General features: G+C 46.0%; 1 protein-coding gene across 1 annotated transcript; it reads left to right on the forward strand.

Moving 5' to 3' along the window:
* The first annotated feature begins 2 nt into the window (after positions 1–2).
* Positions 3–17,820, forward strand: Mgst3 (microsomal glutathione S-transferase 3). Its single transcript, XM_003468663.5, has 6 exons — positions 3–185; positions 11,211–11,334; positions 12,176–12,249; positions 12,904–12,961; positions 15,722–15,794; positions 17,574–17,820. The coding sequence occupies exons 2-6, from the start codon at positions 11,218–11,220 to the stop codon at positions 17,720–17,722; spliced, it is 471 nt and encodes a 156-aa protein (XP_003468711.1). The 5' UTR covers positions 3–185; positions 11,211–11,217; the 3' UTR covers positions 17,723–17,820.
* The last annotated feature ends 2,571 nt before the right edge of the window (positions 17,821–20,391 follow it).

Below are 20,391 nucleotides of genomic sequence, written 5' to 3' on the forward strand. Positions count from 1 at the left end.
GACGGTGACTTAGCAAATTAAGAAGCCCCGCCCCCGGAAGCACCGCCCCTGGGAGTGGGCCTTGGGGGCGTGGTCAATGCTGCCCCGCGGGGAGCCGGGGCGGGGCCTGCCTCGCGAGTGTGCGAGCCGCACCCGGGCTGAGTTGCGCAGTTTGGGTGTGTACCTGGCGTGCAAAGGTGATCCAGGTGAGTACTAGCCCCTGCCGCTGGCCCTTGGTGGGGGGCACTTGAACTCCTGCATTGAACTGCCAGTATCTGGCTCGGCCGCCCTGAGCTAATAATAGGGTCTCTCTCTTTCTAAACCCCCCCAACAAGCTATAGACTGGAGTTGTGCATTGGCATCTTTGCTCTGCATCCTCATTTCCCTTTGCATCCTTCCTAAGGAAATGGGTTTGGAGCGTGCAAGGGAGACCCGCTGCGCTGTCTAACGCAGCGAGATTCTCAAGGTCAAGCCTTCCACAGTTTCCTTGGTTTCCCCTCCTCCTCTGTTCTGCCTGTGCGGCCCGAGGACTGCTCCTTTCTACCTATTGGAGCCCACCTGACTGCCGACTGCAGCTCAAGGACAGGAGCGGGGCGAGAGGGGCGCTGCAGACTGTGCAGGCCGTGGCTAACAATGGCTTAGAAGTGGCCTGGAGCCCTGAGCCTGCTGCTGCGGAAGTGTTGCTAGGATCCTTGCAGGGAGCCTCAGAGGGAATTCTGTTTGTTTTCTTCCCGCCTCACCGAACCATTTGTATTAGAACCTGTGAGCCAGTGGTTTCCTGCACCTGCGTTGGGGCAGGAGCTGCCTCAGGTGCAGTGGGTAGGGACAGGGAAGAGAATCTCCATTTGTCTCTTGCGAGGACTTCAACAAATTTCCCTTCTTTATTTGGTGTTGCTGTAGGGAGAGGCAGGCCACCGAAGTGGGGCAGCTGCAGGGTGGTGGGAGAGGCAGGAGGCCCGGTATTGAGTCATTCTTTTAAGTTGTGGCTACTGCTAATACTTTCCTTCGGAGTCACGAAATTTACAAGTAGCCCGGGAAACAAGTGAGAGCGTGGGAAAGGAAGGAAAGGAAAAGCAACGACAGAAGGTTGGCTAGGTCGGTGAGGAGTGGGGCTTTAATCCCCTAACTAGGAAAAGGGAGCGTCCTAGAAGGTCAGCCTGCTTCCTGCTGCAGTCCTGTAGGGTGGGCCTCATACTGCGGCAGCGCTGCAGGCTTTCGGGTGGGATCAGGTGCAGGTACCTGCAGCCTACGCCTTCTGGTAGCAGCCAAGGTTATTGGTCAGTTCCGGTCATGGTTTATTCCAGTCACTTCAGTAATGAGAGTGTATTATCAGAGTGTGTGTGGGGGGTGTGGAGAATATTTATTCTCATAGGAGTTAAATTTAACTGAGAAGTAAAATAAAACTAGCTTCTAAAATCCAAACAAATACTTTCACTCCTGGGAAGACAGCCTGTTAAGCTTCCCTCCTGACACAATGTTACAAAAATAGAAAACTTTGTCAAGTGATTCTTTTTTTTTTTTAAACCAATGTTACTATATATAAAAGGATAATGATATAGTGGCCAATCATAGATACCAAGCAACAGAGGCTTCCTTTAAATTAGGAACGGAACTAGAGAAGGATTGCCTTCTTATGTAGATTTCCTCTTGATGGCCTAGAATTCTGGGGAACCACAATTGTGAAAGGGGACCCATTCTCCTGGTGGTTAGCAGAGAGAAGGAAAAATACATGAAAGCAAGGTTCTAGCTGTTATCCAGAGGATGCTGAAAAGCCTGTGAGGCAACCTGGACCAAGATGGATGTCAGATCAATCTGTCAAAAGTAATTTAGTGCCCATTGCATGTCTAGCTGTAGGCGACATATTGCTCCTGTATTCATACCTAAGTATTCTGATTCTGTAGCCAGAACTCAGCAGTTATCTTCAGGGAGATTATTGCTCTGTAAAATAAAGTCTCTTATGCAGTGTCTACTTATTTACCTTCTAGAATGAACCTATTAATTAACTGGAACATGGATTGTAGGATTCTGGTGCCTTGGTCCACTTTTTAAAAAATAAGTGATATTTTATGTCTCCAGCTTAAAAAATGCAAACAGTTGTGCCAAAGCTTCATTCTTGGTACAGGGTTTAAGAGCCAAACACCTGTTAAGACAAGAGCCAGCAGCCTAGCCAGTTCTTTCACTTGCGAGCTGGTACCCTAGCCAGGATTCAGCATCTGCTAAGAGTTAACTACAATGTGCCTACATCTCTTGCAGTAGAAGATCCAAGGGGTTAGTTACCCTTTGAGATTTTGCCCCCTTTTCTGGAAGTTGTGGCTCAGTTGCCCTAGGACTGTAGGCTCCGAGGAATTGTCATTGAAGAGAAGAGTATGTGGTAATCATGTTGTAAACATGGGTTCCAATTTTTGTGTTGCTTTGCTCCTTGGCAACCTGTATCATAAAGATTGGAGGAGGTGTTTTTCTTCCTGCCATCCCTGCTTCTTCAGTTATGCTGCAGTGCTAACAATAAAACGAGAATGTTCCCTTGTGGACCTCTTCCAGGTTTTTTTTTTCCTTCCAATTAAAAACAGGCTTTAATCAGTCATAGCTTAATTATTAGCTCTCTCATCTCGTTAATGTATTTTATGCTTAGGGGTGGATCTGGGGAGATAGGTTATTTCAACAGAAGTCGTATATTTTGCTCTTTGACCTTGTACAGAGACAGTGAAGCCAGCAGTGAAAGGATAGAGACTGGAGCCAGACTGCAGGGGCGGGCACATGGGCATTTAGGCTTTGCTGTGCTGTGTGATCTTGAGCAAATGATATAACCTCTCTGATGCTCAATTTCCTCCCCTGCAAAATGGAAGCAATAGTCTGTCATAGAGATATAGTGAGGTTTTAAATGAGGTGTGTTGATGAACTGCTTCAAATAGGGTTTCACTAAATATGCACACTGATTACAAAGTGCCACCAATAATTGAATTTTTTACTGCTCTTCCTCTAATAGAGATTAGAGACCTTCAGACCTGCTGGCTCCCTTTCTCTTCCTTACGAAAGTGAAGCCCTCTCCTGTGTGTACCCTCTGCAGTTGGTGTTTTCTTTACCCGTGTCTTTATCAGACATCACTGTTAGTGTCTCTTGGGCTTTTATCCCCATCGTCTTGTCCTGTTTAGGATCATCTTGTTCTCACCTCTGCACACTCACACTCAACAGAGCCTTCTGGGGGGCCAGGAACTTCCCTCTCAGTATTGATGACCTTGAATGGTGCATGGCATTTAGTACAGAATAAAAAAGGGAAAGAATCATTTTGAAAAAAGAAGGTGAGGGGTGGGGGGTTTACCTCAGCGGCATAAGCGCCTGCCTTGAAAGCAGGCAGTCGTGAGTTCAATCCCCAGTACCGATAAAAAGGAAAAAGACAAAAAAAAGAAAAAGAAAAAAGAAGGTGGTAGGCATGGACTTTGAGGCAAGCATTCCATGAGGTAAAATGCTTTGTCTGACATTGAATTTATCAAGTCAGCTCCACTTGGTGAAATTTGTGATTTTCTTTTGCCTTTTTTTAAGCTCATGGTTTCTCTCCATTCCCTGCCTTGGCCCTTTTGTTGCAGAAATCCAATATCAAATGGAATGGAAGACCCTCTGCACTCAGGAGTTGAAGGGCAACTGTTTATTATGCTAGCTGGTTGCTTTTTACTTCCTGCTTGCAAATCCTATGTAAACTAAACCCAAAGGGCTGGTGACTTGGATTTGGTCCTAGCGTAATAAACCAGTTGGCTTCTAACTCCTCAGTGAAAAGGGTCTTCTTCCATTTGGTTTGATGTCAGATTTCCACAGCACTCTGAGGCTCTGAGGCTGCTACCCTCCGACCTTAGTCACATTTTATGGGTGACACCCCCCGCCCCTGAGCTTTGGTACTAAGGAGTGTTACACTTGGAGACTGTTACAGAACTTGTCCTCACACCTGCATGCTAACCTGAACTTTGCTCTGTCTTGCTGCAAATCTAGCATTCTGGCCAGCTGTGGCGGTGCACGCCTGTAATCATGGCACTGTAATAGGGGGATCACTGCACATGCAAGGCCTGCCTGAACTACATAGGAAGACCCTGTCTCAAAACAAAACTTTCTGAAGTTCCTGTACAGTGGAATTACCAGTTTTTCCCAGGGGAGATTCAGTTCTATTCAATGATGTGTTAAGAGCCCTGTTGCACAAACAGCCTCCAAAGAAGTGGGGAATTTGTTTATTTGGCTTCAATAAAGTGTATACTGGTGCAGGCTTGTCCCACACAACCCAGAAAAATTCCCTGCCCTTGGAGATCCTGTTCTTTTCTTCTACCACGCCCAGTCAGCACAGTGGTGTATTGAGCAGTTTTCAATATGGACAGTCTTCCAGTGCCCTGCGATTGAACACATGGCCAAACAGTGGCTACTCAACATAAAGCTGAATATGTTTGGATGGTAGCACATTTACCTCTACGAGCGTGGGTGGCCATCTTCCTGACTGATAGTTTCCACTTTCAAATATTCTGCCAGCAACATCAATGAGAACCTGAAAAATATGAGCTAAGGAAAAACCTTTTAGTTGATTGATTGATTGATTGATTGACCATAATACTGGAGATTGAATATAGAGCTTCACACTGAGCTGCATCTCCACCCCTTTTTTTATTTATTAAATTTTGAGTCAGAGTCTTGCTTTAACACAAAGCTGTCTAGCCTGGGCTTGAACTTGTGATTGTGCTATTCAACCTCCCAGAGTGCTAGAACTACGGGCATGTGCTACCTTGCATAGTGGGAAATACCACTTTAGACCCCCTTGCTGTTATTGGCCCTCACCCAAATTCATAAGGAAGCTATTCCTTATTTACCTAGATAATCATATTCCTACTCAACTGACTGTGTTTCTTTGTAATAATATGTTATTGAATATACGGTGCCACTGGGGAGAATAGTTACTTTTTGCTAACTAAGTTTTTATCCCCTCTCTTAGATATCTAGAAAGTCTAGTGGTCATTTGAAGGTTTGATACTCAAAACAAATTTTATCTGTTTAATTTGGAAGTGGAGCAGCTCTGGAATTTTGGAAATGTAAGATAAATCCAGGGAAATCCTGTAACTCTCCTTTGCCCCTGTCTTCATGGAGACAGAATTACTTTCATGTTACTGTCTCCAGAGTCTTCTGTTTCTCCATTAAGCTTTGTGTTGGATCAGGAGGGTCAGCTACCCTGTCTGGAGAAAATCTTCAGGCCTGTTCCTTTGTAGAAACATCTGGAGGCAGAAGGGGGGCCTGGCAACTATGGGGGGGGGGGCTTTGAGTGGGTCCCCAGTACTACTTCATGAGTTTTTAAATTACCTCCTGGTTTTGGGGACTTAAAGTCTATTTGGTATGATCAGACCAACCTTTTAAGTTTCCATCCTTTGGAGTTATTCTCATTAAATATTTTGGTTTTGATTTTTTTTTTTTTTTTTGGTTTGTTTGTTTTGGTGGTACCGGGGATCAAACTCATGGCCTTATGCTTTCCAAGCAGGTGCTTAGACTACTGAACTAATTCCCAGCCCCTTTTTTGGTCTTTTTTGAGGCAAGGTTTCATTACGCGCTTCAGGCTGGCCTTGAACTCACTTTGTACCCCAGGCTGGCCTCAAACTCACGGCAGTCCTCGTGCCTCAGCCTCCCTCTCATTAAATGTTGATTTTTGCCATGTCAAATAAGATCTTATGTCAGAAAGATTGGACTAATATGCAGGCAGCTGTTTAAGGACTTCAGTGAAGTCCTTTCATTCTCCAGCAGAACAATGCAAAATGGCCCCTCATTGATCTGTAAATGCTTTATCATTGTCCCATTCTTGGATGCATTAAAATGAAAAATAGTGACAGATGACAGACAGTATGTGTGAGGAAAACGAGGTCCCATATAAAAGTGGGGGTTACTATTACAGGTGCTCTTGGGGTGGGCAGAAACGGCTGAAAGGCAAAATCTTTCTATCTGTGAAAAATCCAATTGCCATTCAGAAGAAGAGAAAGAGTTACACATTGCCTTGTGTCCTGGCAGTGTTGCACTGTTTGAGGCAAGTGCCTGCAACCATAAAGCCTGCCTTTTGTTCCATGTATGCAATGCTGCTGCCGCTTGTGCCCTGGGCAATTTCTGTGGGGGCTTGGGTACACAGAGCTTGGGTAAGAGAGCTCCTGCCCGGGAAGGTTCACTGAGGAAGTTTTCTGGGTAAGCCTTGTAACTCAGGAACCCTGCCCAGTGAGATAAAGCAGTAGTAGCAGAAGCAGCAATTAGAGGGAAAGGTTAAGGGAAGCCTTGGGCTGGAATAGGTACGATCCCTGGAGAATCTGTCAGGGAGATTCTTAGAGGAGAGTACCTTAGCCAAGGATCATCCAAAACCCCGTGTTCCTAATTCAAGTGCCAGAATGAAACAAGTCTCATAGGCACTAGAAACCAACGCTGCCTCACCAGAAGCCTCATACAGGGAGGCTACTGGCTGGCTGCAGGTCAGAGCTGTGGCCCCACGTCTGTTTTTCTCCCTACTCAGAGACCCCATGCCCCTCTGGGTAGCAGCACACCTCCACTCTCCTCATTTCCTGCTAACCGTACCGTGGCCTGAGGTTTTTCTGTTGCTCTGACAACCTATATCCCACCTGTGCCAAGATAGCATTTCAGGATTTCCACCTCCAGCCTCAAACAAATCGTGTTTGTCAAGCAATAAATATGATGATGCATTTTAGAAGTTACACGGAGACGTGTCATTGTTCTTTTAAACAGAAATAATTACATTTCTGTAGTATTCTCAAAAAAGGAGACAGCCACAAAAGCCTGCCAGCAGCATCATATGTATTTAATGGAGGAAAAACAACACTTTCTCCCCAAGATGAGGACCAAGGCAGGGAGCGTCCCCTTCACTGCTGTTACCATTGCACTGTTCTAGTAGGAATGGATGAATCAGAATAAGAATGAAAGGTGTCCCCATTGAAAAGGAAGTGGTGAGCATCTTTCTTTGCCCATGATCCAATCCTATGTGGAAAGTGCCCCAGAGAGCCTCGGTCTAGCTCTGGCCAGTTCCCAGGCTGTTGTGCTGTGGCTCTGTTCCTGTCTGTTCACTCCCATATTCATGCAGTTACTATAAAAATACAAAGAGGAGACTCCAGTCTGTGCTCTCTGCCTTCAGCCTACAGCCCATGTGGCAGTGTGTGCTGTTTTCACTCATCAGTATTCAAGGACGCCCTGGAGTAGCTCCGTGATGCATGGGAAGACAAGGTGCAGCCATGGAAAGCGCAACTTCTGCTGGGCCCAGCACCTTGCAGAAGACGAAGCCTAAGGCAGAGTTCGCACCCTCAGGAACCTTTATCTCGTTGGGTCCTTAAAAGGGTTGCTGGTGACACAGACCATGTATATAATCTCCAGAGCATGGTGTGTAGCGTAACAGGGGTGCTTGCACCAGAGAAAGTTCTTTTGTGAGTTATCTGGCCCTTCAAGCCTTCCCTGACACTATCACTAGCTCCCCACCGGCACACTGCCGGGTGCAGCTGGGGCCGCCTGGGGTGTGGGTGGCACTGTGAATTGAGCTGCCTTAACTCTGATACACACGGAAGCCACGCTCTTTGCCCAGGTGTCTTGAGAAATAACGATTCAGCAAACGGTAGATTGTGTTTTAACCTTCGTTAGGTTAAGCTGAACCTTTCTTTATAAGAGCGAGCCTTAACTTTTTTATTTCCCTTTTGGGAAGAGTTTTTGTCTGTGTTCTGAATTTCTCTTTAATTCAGAGTCATTTTTTTTTTTTTTTTTGTTTTCTTTTTTCGGTACAAGGGGTAGAACTCAGCACCTTCACATTGAGCCACATTTCCATTCCCAGTCCTTTTTCTTTCTTTTCTTTTCCTTTTTTAATGTTGAGACAGGATCACACTAAGTCTCTAAGTTGTCCAGGAAGTGGGGCTGGAACTTATTATGTTCATGTTCCCAAGAGTGCTGGGATTTCAGGCCTGGGCAACCACACTCCCTTTGCCTGGTTTCAGTAGGGGAAAGGAAAGATGAGCTTGGAAACTGTGGCAGATGATGGTTTTACCTCCGGTGCGTGGGGGTGGGGGGAGCCATTCCTGAAATTCCCCTCAAGTTGCATTTTGTACGCTTGACTGTGCCCTGGGCCTGACATGGAAGACGCCAGACTACACAGTCCCCTTGGTATGTAGGAAGCAAGGCTCTTCACTTGGCAGGAGGGCTTGGGGTGTCAGCTGTCCTCGTGCGGAAGGCAGCTTTCCAAGCTTTGCCCCTGCACCTGTGCTGATGTCCCCACAGCTCCTGCAGGGGCACCAGATCTTCGCCACCCAGAGCCCCTGTCCTGTCCCTACCACCAGGTAACTCCACTGCCCTTTGTAAACTATCCACTCTCACATGAGATGTGGGGTCCCATTCCCTGTGAATGCTCCAGCTTTTAAAGATCATTTCCGCCCTTGGCTCCCCTTCGGGCCCCCTCCCCATCCGGGATCACACTCCATATCATCTTCATGACTTGTGAGGAGTCAGGTTCCCCAGGTGTAAGTGTGAGGTGACTTTAGCACTTCCTTTTCAACGTGAACATGTAGCAGATTGCATTCATATTCTTAAGTGGAGCTTGTCCCTAACTATAAATGTTTCATTGTGGAGCAGCTGCTTTATAGGTGCTTCTTACTTACAACAGACACCTACTCGGGATGCTCTCATCTTGCAACCCAGTAGCAGAACAGAGGTCCAGTAACTAAGCAGCCAGCTTCTGGCGTTCAGGTCTTAAGTCTGCCTGCCCTCTTCTACCTGAGCTTCCATTTCCTTTTCTGTTCTGTGGGGCTGCTTCAAAGTGAACTCTGACACAAAGTGACTCCACGCTGCCCAGGAGCCTAACATCCTGTCCAAGGTGGGGTGCTGCTGCTGACTTTGCCATAAAGCAAGTGTGCTTAATTTCTTCAGACTAAGTTAGAGGCCTCTGCAGCCCACATGTATTTAACTTCAGGGACATCAGGGAGAGCAGAAGGCGCAAAAACTATTACTTATAGTCATACCCTTGCTGCTGAGTATAGTCATACTCAGCTGCTTTGAAATTTGTTAAATTTGGCCCATCGCACATTTGGACATGAATGTTTTCTCCCAGTGATCCCGTCGGCAAACTGGAAGTTGTTGATATCTTTGCTTTGTGACTCCGTACCCTCTCCTGCCAAAACAGTTTGTTTGGTGTTCTTTTTTGGTACTCCTCAAGCCTCTTGAGACCCACTAACAGCAAGGACCCGGGTACCACTGTCTTTTTAAGGAGGGGGTCAGACTTGACCCTGTGTTTCTGTTTTGGTGAGTATCTACTGTAGCGTCATATTTGCCTTGATTTTCTAAAGGTGGGGAAAGAAGTGAACCAAGAGCTGGGGAAGGCAGCCAGGTGTCCTTGCTCGGTGCAGACACGTGGACATCCTCTGCTGAGTCATGGGGACCGCCCTGCCCAAGTCCCCACCCCCTAAGGGAAACAAGTGAGAACTGTGACCCTGCTGGGGGAAAGGGCGGGGCTTTTAGAGCTCAGGCCCCAAAAGGTATTCTTCCAAGCCAGGAGACCCTTATGTTTTAACAATAGACCTGTGAATCAGCCCCAAATTCCTCAGGAGAGAGATGCTCTGACCACAAGGTTAGGTCAGCTCTCAGTTTTTCAGCAGGTCTGAAAGGAGACACAGGAGTCAAAGGAATCCGTGTTGGAGTCCCAATTTGATACTTTGTCTTAGGCCTTGGGGACATGACTTAACCTCTAGGCATTCTTTGAAAAGCTGGAGTAAGGGCCAGGGCTTAGCTCAGCGGCATAAGCACCTGCCTGGAAAGTGCAAGGTCGTGAGTTTGATCCCTGGTATCAAAAAAAAGAAAAGAAAAGAAAATGAAAACCTGGAGCATTGCTGTCTTCATGCTTTGTCAGTAAGAATGACTATAGCAGTTCTATAGCAGGATAACCCCCTAGGCTTGCAGGGGAGATAGACATTTATCAGGGACTCCCCCCCCCACCCCCCCCACCCCCCACCCCCGCAATACTGAGGACTAATCCCAGGGCCCTTCCTTACACAGAGCTAATCCCGGGCCATTTTTCCTTAATTTTTTTTATTTTGAGGCAGGGTCTCACTGAGTCGCTCAATTGCCCAGGCTGGGCCAGAAATTGTGGTCCTCTTGCTTCAGCCTCCCAGGGTGCTGGGATTATATACATGTGCCACCACACATGGCAGGAATCAGTACTGTAAAATTTAAGACAGGGAGCTCTTTGCCGATGGCAGCCTTGCATGTAATGGAAAGTTGGTTTAAGATCTCTTGACGCACTGTAACTGTTCACGTCTATCCTGCCTGACTCTGACACTCTCTCTACCTGTTAATGGGGTGGCCCTGACTGTCCCAGAGATGGTGAGGCCTTCCTCCACCTCCCAAGTTTTGTTCTCCTTGATGCCATTTCTTTCCTTCTGTCTCTTAAATACCAGGTACTGGAAAATGATCTGGAGTTAGCTTTTTCTCCAAACATTTTATTATAAAAATCTTCAAATATATATATATGAATAAGAAAGAATTGTACATTGACTATCTATACAGCTACCAGCTAGATCTACAGTTGTCATTTGGTTTACTGGCATATATTATCTTTTTTTTTTTTTTTTTTTCAAAAATACATTTCAAAGCTGTAGGCATTAGAACACTTGCGGGGCTGGTTTTGAAGCAGTGATTTGAGGAGCAGCTGTGCTCCCCAGGAGCCGTCCAGACCTGTACGCCTTGGCACACATGGGCTCAGGAGCCATGACCTGCTTTCAGAGCACTGGAATGGAGCCTTTCACTGTCCTGCCAGTGTGAGATTTCTGCCCCAGGACCCCGGATCAAAGGGACACCTCAGAGTTCCCGACCTCCTTCCCAGGGCCCCTCTCTGAAAGGCAAAAAGCATTGAATCATGGTGTACATATTTTGTATCCTGCTTCTCTCTCTTTTCTCTCTTTCTCTCTCTGTCTAATGTATCCTATTTCTCAAAATGCAGTGTTCAGTGATGCCTAGAACCATTGCAACCATGTAGATAAATCTTCTCAATAGAATGCTGAGGAAGAGATCCTGAACACAAAAGAAAACATGATCTGTGACTGTGCGCTTCTCTTGGAGTGTATTTCTGGTGGTCTCTGAGAGACACCCCTTTTTATTTGTATGGTGCATTAACTGGGAATGGGGTGTCCTGCCCCCAAGGCCTTGGACTGCATGGTGTTTCCGGGGACAGTATTCCAGCATGGTTGCTTTCTCCACAGCGCCAGCATGGCCGTCCTCTCCAAGGAGTATGGGTTCGTGATGCTCACGGGTGCCGCCAGCTTTGTCATGGTACTGCATCTTGCCATGAACGTTGGCAAAGCCCGCAAGAAGTACAAGGTGGAGGTGAGTAGGAACAAGAACTTGTTTTCAGTCATGGAGGAAGAGGGGAGTTGCTGCTGGTGGATGCTGGCTGTGCCTATTAGAAATTCAGCTCCTTTGGGGCAGGAGATAGGAAATCGAGGTCCTGCTAAGCAGTCGTTTGCATCTTGTTTTTACTTTGACTTCCATAGAAAGACTAGGGAGCTGGGGTTAGAATGGTTTGCTTTGGGCTATAGCAGTTTTCAGGAAAGAGCTGTTTTCTAAAAAGGCAACTTTGTCCTTGGTGTGCCACTTTAAAGATGGTGTCTTCAGGTAATTTTCCTGTCTTCCAAGTGTAAAAGAGACATTAAGCTCAGCCCGGGCTTAGACAGTAGACACGGCGGAGGGAGGGCTATTAAATACTTCCGTTAGTTCTAGCTGAGTTAGTAGGGATAATTTCTAAATCTCTCCCTGGTGAGCAATTAAATCTCTATTTCTGCTTAGCAACTTGTAATGAGACTCCATCACTGGAGCCTCTTTTAAAGTTTCCTTATCTCCTTTTGTCTCTTTTTCTTCTAATGGGCACTTCCATTAAAACCCGCACCCACTCAGTTCTCTTCGGAACGGTGCTGTGTGCCAGTGTCTGAGATGCATCTGAAGTCCTCCGTCCGTGCATAGCAGTCCGCCTTGTCTGGTCATAGCACAGACACTCCAATCTCTAGATTCTTAATGGAAACATCTTGCTTCTGTGAATTGAGACTTTTGCGACTGTAAATATTTAAGCAGCATCAAAAGGTTGTCTGTCAGGGGTACCACAAAAGATGGTTTGGATATATTATTTTCAAGGTTAATCTGAACTCTTAACTCATGTGTTTTATTGAAACAGTATCCTGTCATGTATAGCACAGACCCTGAGAACGGGCATCTCTTCAACTGCATTCAGCGAGCCCACCAGAACACGTAAGTGTCGGCCCTGTGAGGTGCCAGAGCCATCTGCAGATGATACCACTCCTGTCCCACACCTCAGCCCTTGGTGCTCTGTATTTGCTGAGTGTTACAGTGACAGTTATGAGCACTGCATTAAAACTATCACTACGACCAGGGGTGATGGTGTATACCTGTAATTCCAGCACTCAGGAGGCTGAGGCAAGAGGACCACCACCAATTCAGTGAGGGTCAGGGACATAAGCTCAGTGGCAGAAGGCCTGCCTGGCAAGCACGAGGTCTTAAGTTCAAATCTAGGTACCAAAAAAATAAAAGGAGTAGTGATATTTCTGTATAATCTTTTCAGAAATGTCACTAACACTTCATTAAAGCATTTGCATCAGATCTCACCTAAACTGATGTCGAACCTTGATGTCCTAGAAAGAAAACAGTTTCTGTAAGGAAACCCACTGTGCCCACCGAGGCTTCTGCATCGGATCATCAGCATCAGGCCCTTTTACTGTGCACGTTCTAAGCCCACCTCTGCTCTGGGGCACAGCGCAGGTGGCTGGGGATCAGCAGCTGGGGCTTCTCCTCTAGGCAACATCCATCTTTACTCTCAGGTTCCTTCCCTGCAAGCACAATTAACAAGGGTGCACTTTTTAATAAGTTCCTCTCTGTGTGTTTCAGGTTGGAAGTGTACCCTCCCTTCCTGTTTTTCCTAACTGTTGGAGGTGTTTACCACCCGGTAAGTTTTTTGGGGGGTTTTCATGTGTTTGGGCTGAGTTCAGTGAGCTTTAGTATGAGAGAAGGAAAAGGAAACGAACACTGAATAAGCATCTTCACTGTTGAGGCACCACACATTTAGAGGATTTTATTTAGTTACTTATTTCTTACAAAGTCCATTAAAGGTAGGTGACATTTCTCCCATTTTTTACAGATCAGGAAAATTCCCTTGGATACTAATTAACTTTCTAAAGCCAAGTAGTTACAGAGTAGAAGAATCAGACTTTGAACTCAGGTCCAGCTGATTCTAAAAAGCTCCCAAGTCCATAAGCATTTTCGTTCATCCAAGTAAAAAGCATTTACCTCTGGAGGTTACAGCAGTGCGTGAAATAGGCAGAGATGCTGGTTTCATGGAGCTGCCTTTTGGTTGGGGATCGCAAACAAAAGAGCAGCATAAAGTAAGTAATGTTTCCAGTGGGACTCTGGCCAGTGCACAGCCTCAGACAAAGCGGGGAGGTGGGAGGAAGTGTACAGCAGACAATTTTGAATCGTGCTCAGGGAGGAAGGTCCTGCTGAGAAGGTCACGGGTACGTGACACTGAGAGAACCACAGCCTTGGCATCCTGGGGCAGAGACCCAGGCTGTGGGTAAGGCCAAGACAGGAGCTGCTGGTCCATTTGGTGAGCAGCGGGGAGGCCCAGAGGGCACAAAGAGAGGGCAGAAAGCAGCAGGGCAGATGCAGGGCTTTGCAGCCTTCCTGGCACAGCCCTTCAGGCCAAAGATTCGGTCTCCACTTCAGTTTAGCTGCCATCTAGGTTTTGTCTTGGACAGAAAGTACTGTCCTTTCCCCAGCTCAGTGGTCCAGAGCTGAGTTCTGAGCAGCTCTCTACCCTCCCCACTCGTGGTTCCAGATCTGGCAGTGTCTCAGGGCTGTGCCCCAACAGCTCTGCACTTGGTTAGTTGGGTGCCAAAATTGCACATCTAGTTCTTGACCCGAAGACCTGCGTTTTTTTGTTCTTCCTTGTTTTTTAAACAGAAGTATCAACTGCTCTTGCATGGGTTGGGGCTGGCATTTCTTTCTGGGGCCTGCCTCTCTCTCTCTGGTGTCCCATTCTCAGGAAGTGACCTGATGGCTGGTCTGAGTTGCCCTGTGTCTCTTGACGTCACTGGAGCACCCCTCTCCCACTTCATTCCTGTTCCACTTCCCCAGATCCCTCTCTCTTTGCTTAGTTCTTACAAATGCTGGTAAGAGTTCTTAGACTACACAATTCTTAGACTGATAGTGATTATACAGCATTTGGCTTGGTGACACATATTTGTAATCCCAGCACTCTGGGAGGCCAAGCTAGAAAGACTGTAACTTCAAATTGAGCCTGGACAATTTAGCAACTTGGCAAGACCCTGTAGTAAAAAATAAATAAGGACAAGGTATGCAGCTCAGTACAAGGGCCTTGAGTTTAATTTTTTTTTAAAAAAAGCCCTGGTAGAGACTACAAGCTTATAGTGACTTGGGAGATTGTGGTTTTCATTTTCAGTTCATCTTCCTGTTGATATTTAGGTTTAGCCAGAGTCAGCACCAACAAACAAGCCCCTACCCCCCCTGAAGGTGCCCACACAACTCTGTTGTTTTCCTCTTATTCCTTCTGGCCAAATGGAGCTCTCCTTGCATGGCACCCAATGGGAGGATTTTTTATCTCAGTTTTTCACTGTTTTCTCAAGGATGTGGAAAATTGGAGGGGACCCTCCACCACCACATGTAGGTGTTCACAGTTTGACACACTCCCCCCATGTTTCCTAGTGGATGCGTAGGCAGGGGCACCAGCTGCTTACTGACCCTCCCTGTTGGCAACTTCCCTGGATGCCAGGCAGTCATATCAGCTGGAGTTCGGGGTCCGCTTTGTGCTCAGGGACTCATTTCGGACACTATGGCTTTGCCTTGGTCCTCACTTTTGGTCAGTGTCCTCTTCCCACTCACCCTGAGGCCCCAGGCCTGCCTGTCCCCATCCTGAGCACTAGCACAGGTTCCCGAGCTCCTTGAGACAAGGTGGGAGATTCTGTCCAGCTGCCCTGCCTAGGCCAGTGTCCAGCTCTGGGGTCAATGAGCAGGGTATCTTAGTTACTTTTCTCATTGCTGAGACAAAATACCTAATACCCAAAGTTAAAGGAGGGAAGGTTTATTTAGCTCACAGTTTGTATAAGTTTCAGTCTGTAATCAGCTAGCTCCAAGGCAGGGTGGTGTGACAGAGGGGCTTCCCAGAGGAGAAACAGGTGATGCAGGCAAAAGACAGCTCCAGCCCTCTTTCTGTCCCTCTTTCTCCACCCAGAAGTTACTAGACCTATCAGTGACTGATTTAGTAATCACACACTCTTAATCTCAGCATCACACACCCCAGATCCAGCCGCCTCCAGAAAGCTCCACCTGTGACCACATGAGGCCTTGGGGGGACATCGAGATACAAGCTGTAACATAAGTCACAGGAGAATCACGGGTGTTTGATTTTCCTGGCTGAAACTACTTACTGCTCCCTAACTTTGGTAGAGAGTATCTTAGCAAATCCATAAAATCATTAACCTTTCACAGTAACATGTTGCTTTACCTCTCAGTGTTAATAAAGATTGCCTATTTAAGGGGCTGGGGATTTAGCTCAGCGGCATAAGTGCCTGCCTTGCAAGCAGGCAGTTGTGAGTTCGATCCCTAATATCAATAAAAACAAAAAAGACAAAAAAAAAAAAAGATTGCCTATTTCTTTACTACCGACACTAATGTAACCCTTTTGTTTTAGCGTATAGCTTCTGGCTTGGGCCTGGCCTGGATTGTTGGACGAGTTCTTTATGCATATGGCTACTACACAGGCGGTAAGCAGATGCTGACATCTGGTTGGGGAAATAAATTTAAAATTCTGTGCTGCTATATTTTTCTTCTTAGCATGCTTAAGAAAAGGGGAAATAACTGGGTGTGGTGGCACACACCTGTTACCACAGTATTTGGGAGGTTGAGGCAGAATTACCGTGTATTCAAGGCCAGCCTATACTACATAGGAAGACCTGTCTCAAAGGGGCAGGCTAGAGGAAATGCAGCCAGGTATGGTGGCTCATACCTGTAATCTCAGCACTTAGGAGGCTGAGGCAGAAGGATCTTGAGTTTGGATTCAATCATAGTGAGTTTTATGCCAGCCTGGACCACATAGCAAGACCCTATCTCGAGCCAGGCATGGTGGCGCACACCTGTAATCCCAGCACTAGGAAGGCTGAAGCAGGAGCATCATTTTGAGTTCAAGACTAGCCTGGGCTACAAAGAGAGCTCAAAGCCTGCCTGAACTGCAAAGAGACCCTATCTCAAAAAAAAGCGGGGGGAAAGAGAGGAAAAGTAGGGAAGGAAAGGAGAAATAGCTTGATAATTAAGGTGAAAGGTTTACTATCTTTATTCTTTTTATTAGCTTTTGAATTATAACCAAACATCTTTTATGTGGGGCATGGTGGTGTAAATCCCAGCACTCGGGAAGCTGAGGTAGCATTATTGTGGGTTCAAGAGCCCAGTCTAAATTCAAGATCAGCCTAAACTTCATAGCAAGATCCTGTCACAAAAAATAAACCTACAAAACAAAACCTTATTTTTTAACTGAGCATTTTCCTTCTGCCAACTGCCTCTGTATAAACCTTGCCCATGCTGTGTACCCTTGCAGCAATGGTATGCGTAGATGACAACATCCATCTATCCTGCGGGGTGACTGAGGCTCACCAGGTGAAGGCTGAGCTCAGGTCACGCTGCTGCTGAGTGTAAATTTTCTATATGAAAACCGGGCAGGGTGACTGCAGCACCTAACAGTACTCTTAAGTGGTGCACCTGAGAGAGAAGGGAAACAAGACACTTGTGGTTCTTGAGACATTTTGGGGTGTACTTCTTTGAAAAAGAAGGCAGTAACTTCCAGATATCTTATAGCACAGTTGCTTTAACCATTTACCAGTCCAATTTTTTAAATACAGGAAGACCAAAACCTGTGTATTTTTTCATTAATTTTTATAAGATAACAGGCGATATAAAAATGACCAAATTTACCAAATTTATTCAGTACAAGAATTTACTGAATGAGGCCATAGGTTCAGCTCAGTGGCACCATCACCTGCCTGGCAAGTGCAAAATTCTGAGTTCTATTCCTAGCACCAAAAAAAAAATTACTGGGTGAAACAACACCTGCCCGAGAGATGCTCAGAATAGTATGTAAATAAACACGCTGCCCAAGTGACCCTCAGAGTAAACTGTTAAGCAGTTAATTAACTATTGACCCATAATCTTGGAAGATCCAAAGGAAACTGCAGGTTATTTTGTGTGCAGCTTTTTAAAAAATTTTCCCCAGTACTGGGAATTGAACCCACACTGAGCCACGTCCCCATCCCTTTTTAAATTTTTATTTGGAGACAAGATCTCACTACAATGTGAAAGCCTGAGGTCCTACCTCAGCCTCCCAGATTGCTGAGTTGTAGGTGTGTGCTGCACTCCCAGGCATGTGACATCCTAGTGGCCTTAGACTAGAGCTGGTCACCCCCGCCCAAGGCCAGCCTGTTGGGTGTACACCCCAGATACTGCGGGTGACTGGCTTGTGGATATTCTGGTGACTTTGCTTCCTTCTTTTTCAGATCCCAGCAAGCGGTATCGAGGAGCCATGGGGTCTTTCGCCCTCCTCGCCTTGATGGGCACAACTGTGTGCTCTGCTTTCCAGCACCTTGGCTGGGTTAAATCTGGCTTGGGCGGTGGGAACTGCCACGGAAGAACTATAGGGATTTAAGAACTCTCATTCATCTTGAATGACTTACCTTTATTTCCAGTTAACATTTTTTTTCTAAATATAATAAAAACTTATCTGGCATCAGCCTCATACCTAAACCTCCTGACTCTTGCCACTAGTTTCTTGTTGAAGTTCTAAAATAGCTCGCCTCTGCCTACCCCTGATGAGAGGAGCCATGGTATTGAATATCCCTCCTCCTCCTGCCGCAGACTCTTTCACAGTAGGTAAAGCTGACAGAAGTCTGACTGTAGTAGTATGTTCGTAACAATGCTGCAGCAGTGAAAAATTAAGGGCAGTGTAGTGTGATGGCTCTGGTTAGCTGTGATCTCATCACTTGGCGCTGATAATTAGCAAGAGTAAGGATTTTTTTTAAAGATCAAAGACTGAGGCTGGGGATATGGCTCTGTGACACAGTGCCTGCTTGGCAAATGTAGGTCCTGAGTTCAATTCCCAGTACCGAGGGGGCGGGGATCAAAAGATTGCTTAAAAACCAAAGTGATAGGCTAAATTTAAGATAAAACTTAATAGAGATAAACGTAAATTTCTACATTTGGATTCAAAGATTTGATTGCAAATGGGAAAGGATACATTTATGTGCAAATGGGGAAAAAGCTTTCCTTATTTGGAGAATGTTACACATTGGCAAAATATGATCACTGCTCCAAAACTGAAAGTGGCCATAACTACATTAGTGGAAATACAGCTTCTAATCCTGTGCGGACCAAGAGAGTAACTTTAATCTGCTACTTTTCTTATTGTTGAGACAAAAAAATACTGAACACCCAAAGTTAAGGGAGGAAAGGTTTATTTGGCTTAGTTTATAGAGGTTTCATTCCATACTCGGCTGGCACGAAGGCGGAAAGCATGGCAGAGGGGCATCATAAAGGAGAAATAGTCATGGTAGGCAGAAGGGAGCAAAACAAGCAAGCAAGGGGCCTTAGCGTCTTTCTATCACTTTTATGTTCTCTAGGCTACCAGTTTTGGGGCGGGTGCCAAACCAGTCAGACTGACTTACTAATCACCCACCCTTAATTCTAACATTGTACCACGAGTCAGCCACATACTCTGAATGCAGATATCTCTAAAAAAGCCCCACCTATGACCACATGAGGCTTTGGGGGGACATCTAGACATAAGCATAACCACCTACTAGTCACATAGGGCTCTCTAGGTTACATTTAATCAAAGGACTATCCAAAAACACCAGCTCTTCATCTGCACTAGTCATATTGCAAGTGCTTAGTAGCCAGTTCAAATTGTTTTAGCTTACGATATGTGTGGAAGGGTGAAGCAGAAGAAAGCTTCTCGCCTTATGGCAGCCAGGAAGGAGAGCAAGTGGGGAGGGGACCATGCACCCCATGATCCATACACTTCAACTGCGGACCACCTCTGCTTTCCCTTGCCTAATAATGCCATCGAATTCTGGCTGATCCGTTGATGAGGTCAGCACCCTCATGCTACAGGAATTGTCCAAAAAGCCCACAGCAGTCAACCAAGGCTTCTAGACAGTGGGCCCCCTTTTAGGGGGACACTTAGGATTCCAACTCTTAACAGCCACCGAAGATAGCCTTGGGCAGATGGTCACGTGGAGTCTTTGGGCATTCAGAGTTAGTACTAGCTCAGCACATCCTCAGGTGTAACTCATGAGACACTCTCCCCAGTGTAGGAAAAAGCCAGGATGGTGAGGATTGATTTTCATAGAACTGTAATATGCCTTTCTTTCTATACTCTGTCCCACATCAAGCTTTAAAATGAGTGAACCCATACTGTGTGTTAGCTGTGCCCACCTGCAGGTAGCTATGTGCCTTTAACAGTCCATTCACCTTCCAAACCTCAGCTTGCTGGTTCTGAGTGGAGTACAGTAATACTTCTTGCACAGAATTCTAGAGGATTAAACAATAATGCAGGCAGAGTGCCTAGGGAGGGGACTGTGTGGCCAGAGGCCGGCTCAGGCGCCACCTGCTGGTGGGACTCCACAACCTGGTTTGCCTGTTTCCTTTTCTTACCCACACTGTGCTGCTATTTAATAGAATCAAAAACCAGTCACTCGGTTCCATTGCTCTTAAGCCACACTATGCAAAAGAACTGACATGATGGAAATGTGCTGTATCTACGTTGTCCAGCACGGTAACTAGCATTTGGGGTACCGAGTACCTGAAATATAAGTAACTGATGAGCTCAGTCACTTAATTAGCTTAAATATAATTACATTGGCTAGTAGGAACTGTACTTAGATAATATAAGAAATATTAGTGTACCTGCAGCCGTTCTCCGGTCTGTTGCCCATTAAATTCATCTGGGGATCTTTTAAGACTCCAGATGCCCAGAACAATTCAATTAGCCTCGCAGTAATTTTAATGCTGTCTCTGAGCAACTCTAATGTGCAGTCAAAGCTGAGAACTATTGCTCTAAATTCACTAGCTGGAAAACGATCGTGCTTATAAATCACCTGAGGTTCTTATTAAAACGCAGATTCAGATTCATAGATCTGAGGTGGGAACAGACTCAGAAGCAGCTGCTGCTGGCCCTGAGCTACACTGAGCAGCACCTATCCAAGTATTATTCTGTCACTGTCTAGCAGCCAGAGTTCCCATTTCGTTTCCATTCCAATCCAGGAAGATATAAGTAGCATTTAAACAATTTCAAACAGCAATAAATGTTTCAAATTA

Source organism: Cavia porcellus, unplaced genomic scaffold (assembly GCF_034190915.1).
Source record: "Cavia porcellus strain 051 isolate PalLab524CR breed Dunkin Hartley unplaced genomic scaffold, mCavPor4.1 scaffold_7, whole genome shotgun sequence".
NCBI lineage: Eukaryota > Metazoa > Chordata > Mammalia > Rodentia > Caviidae > Cavia > Cavia porcellus.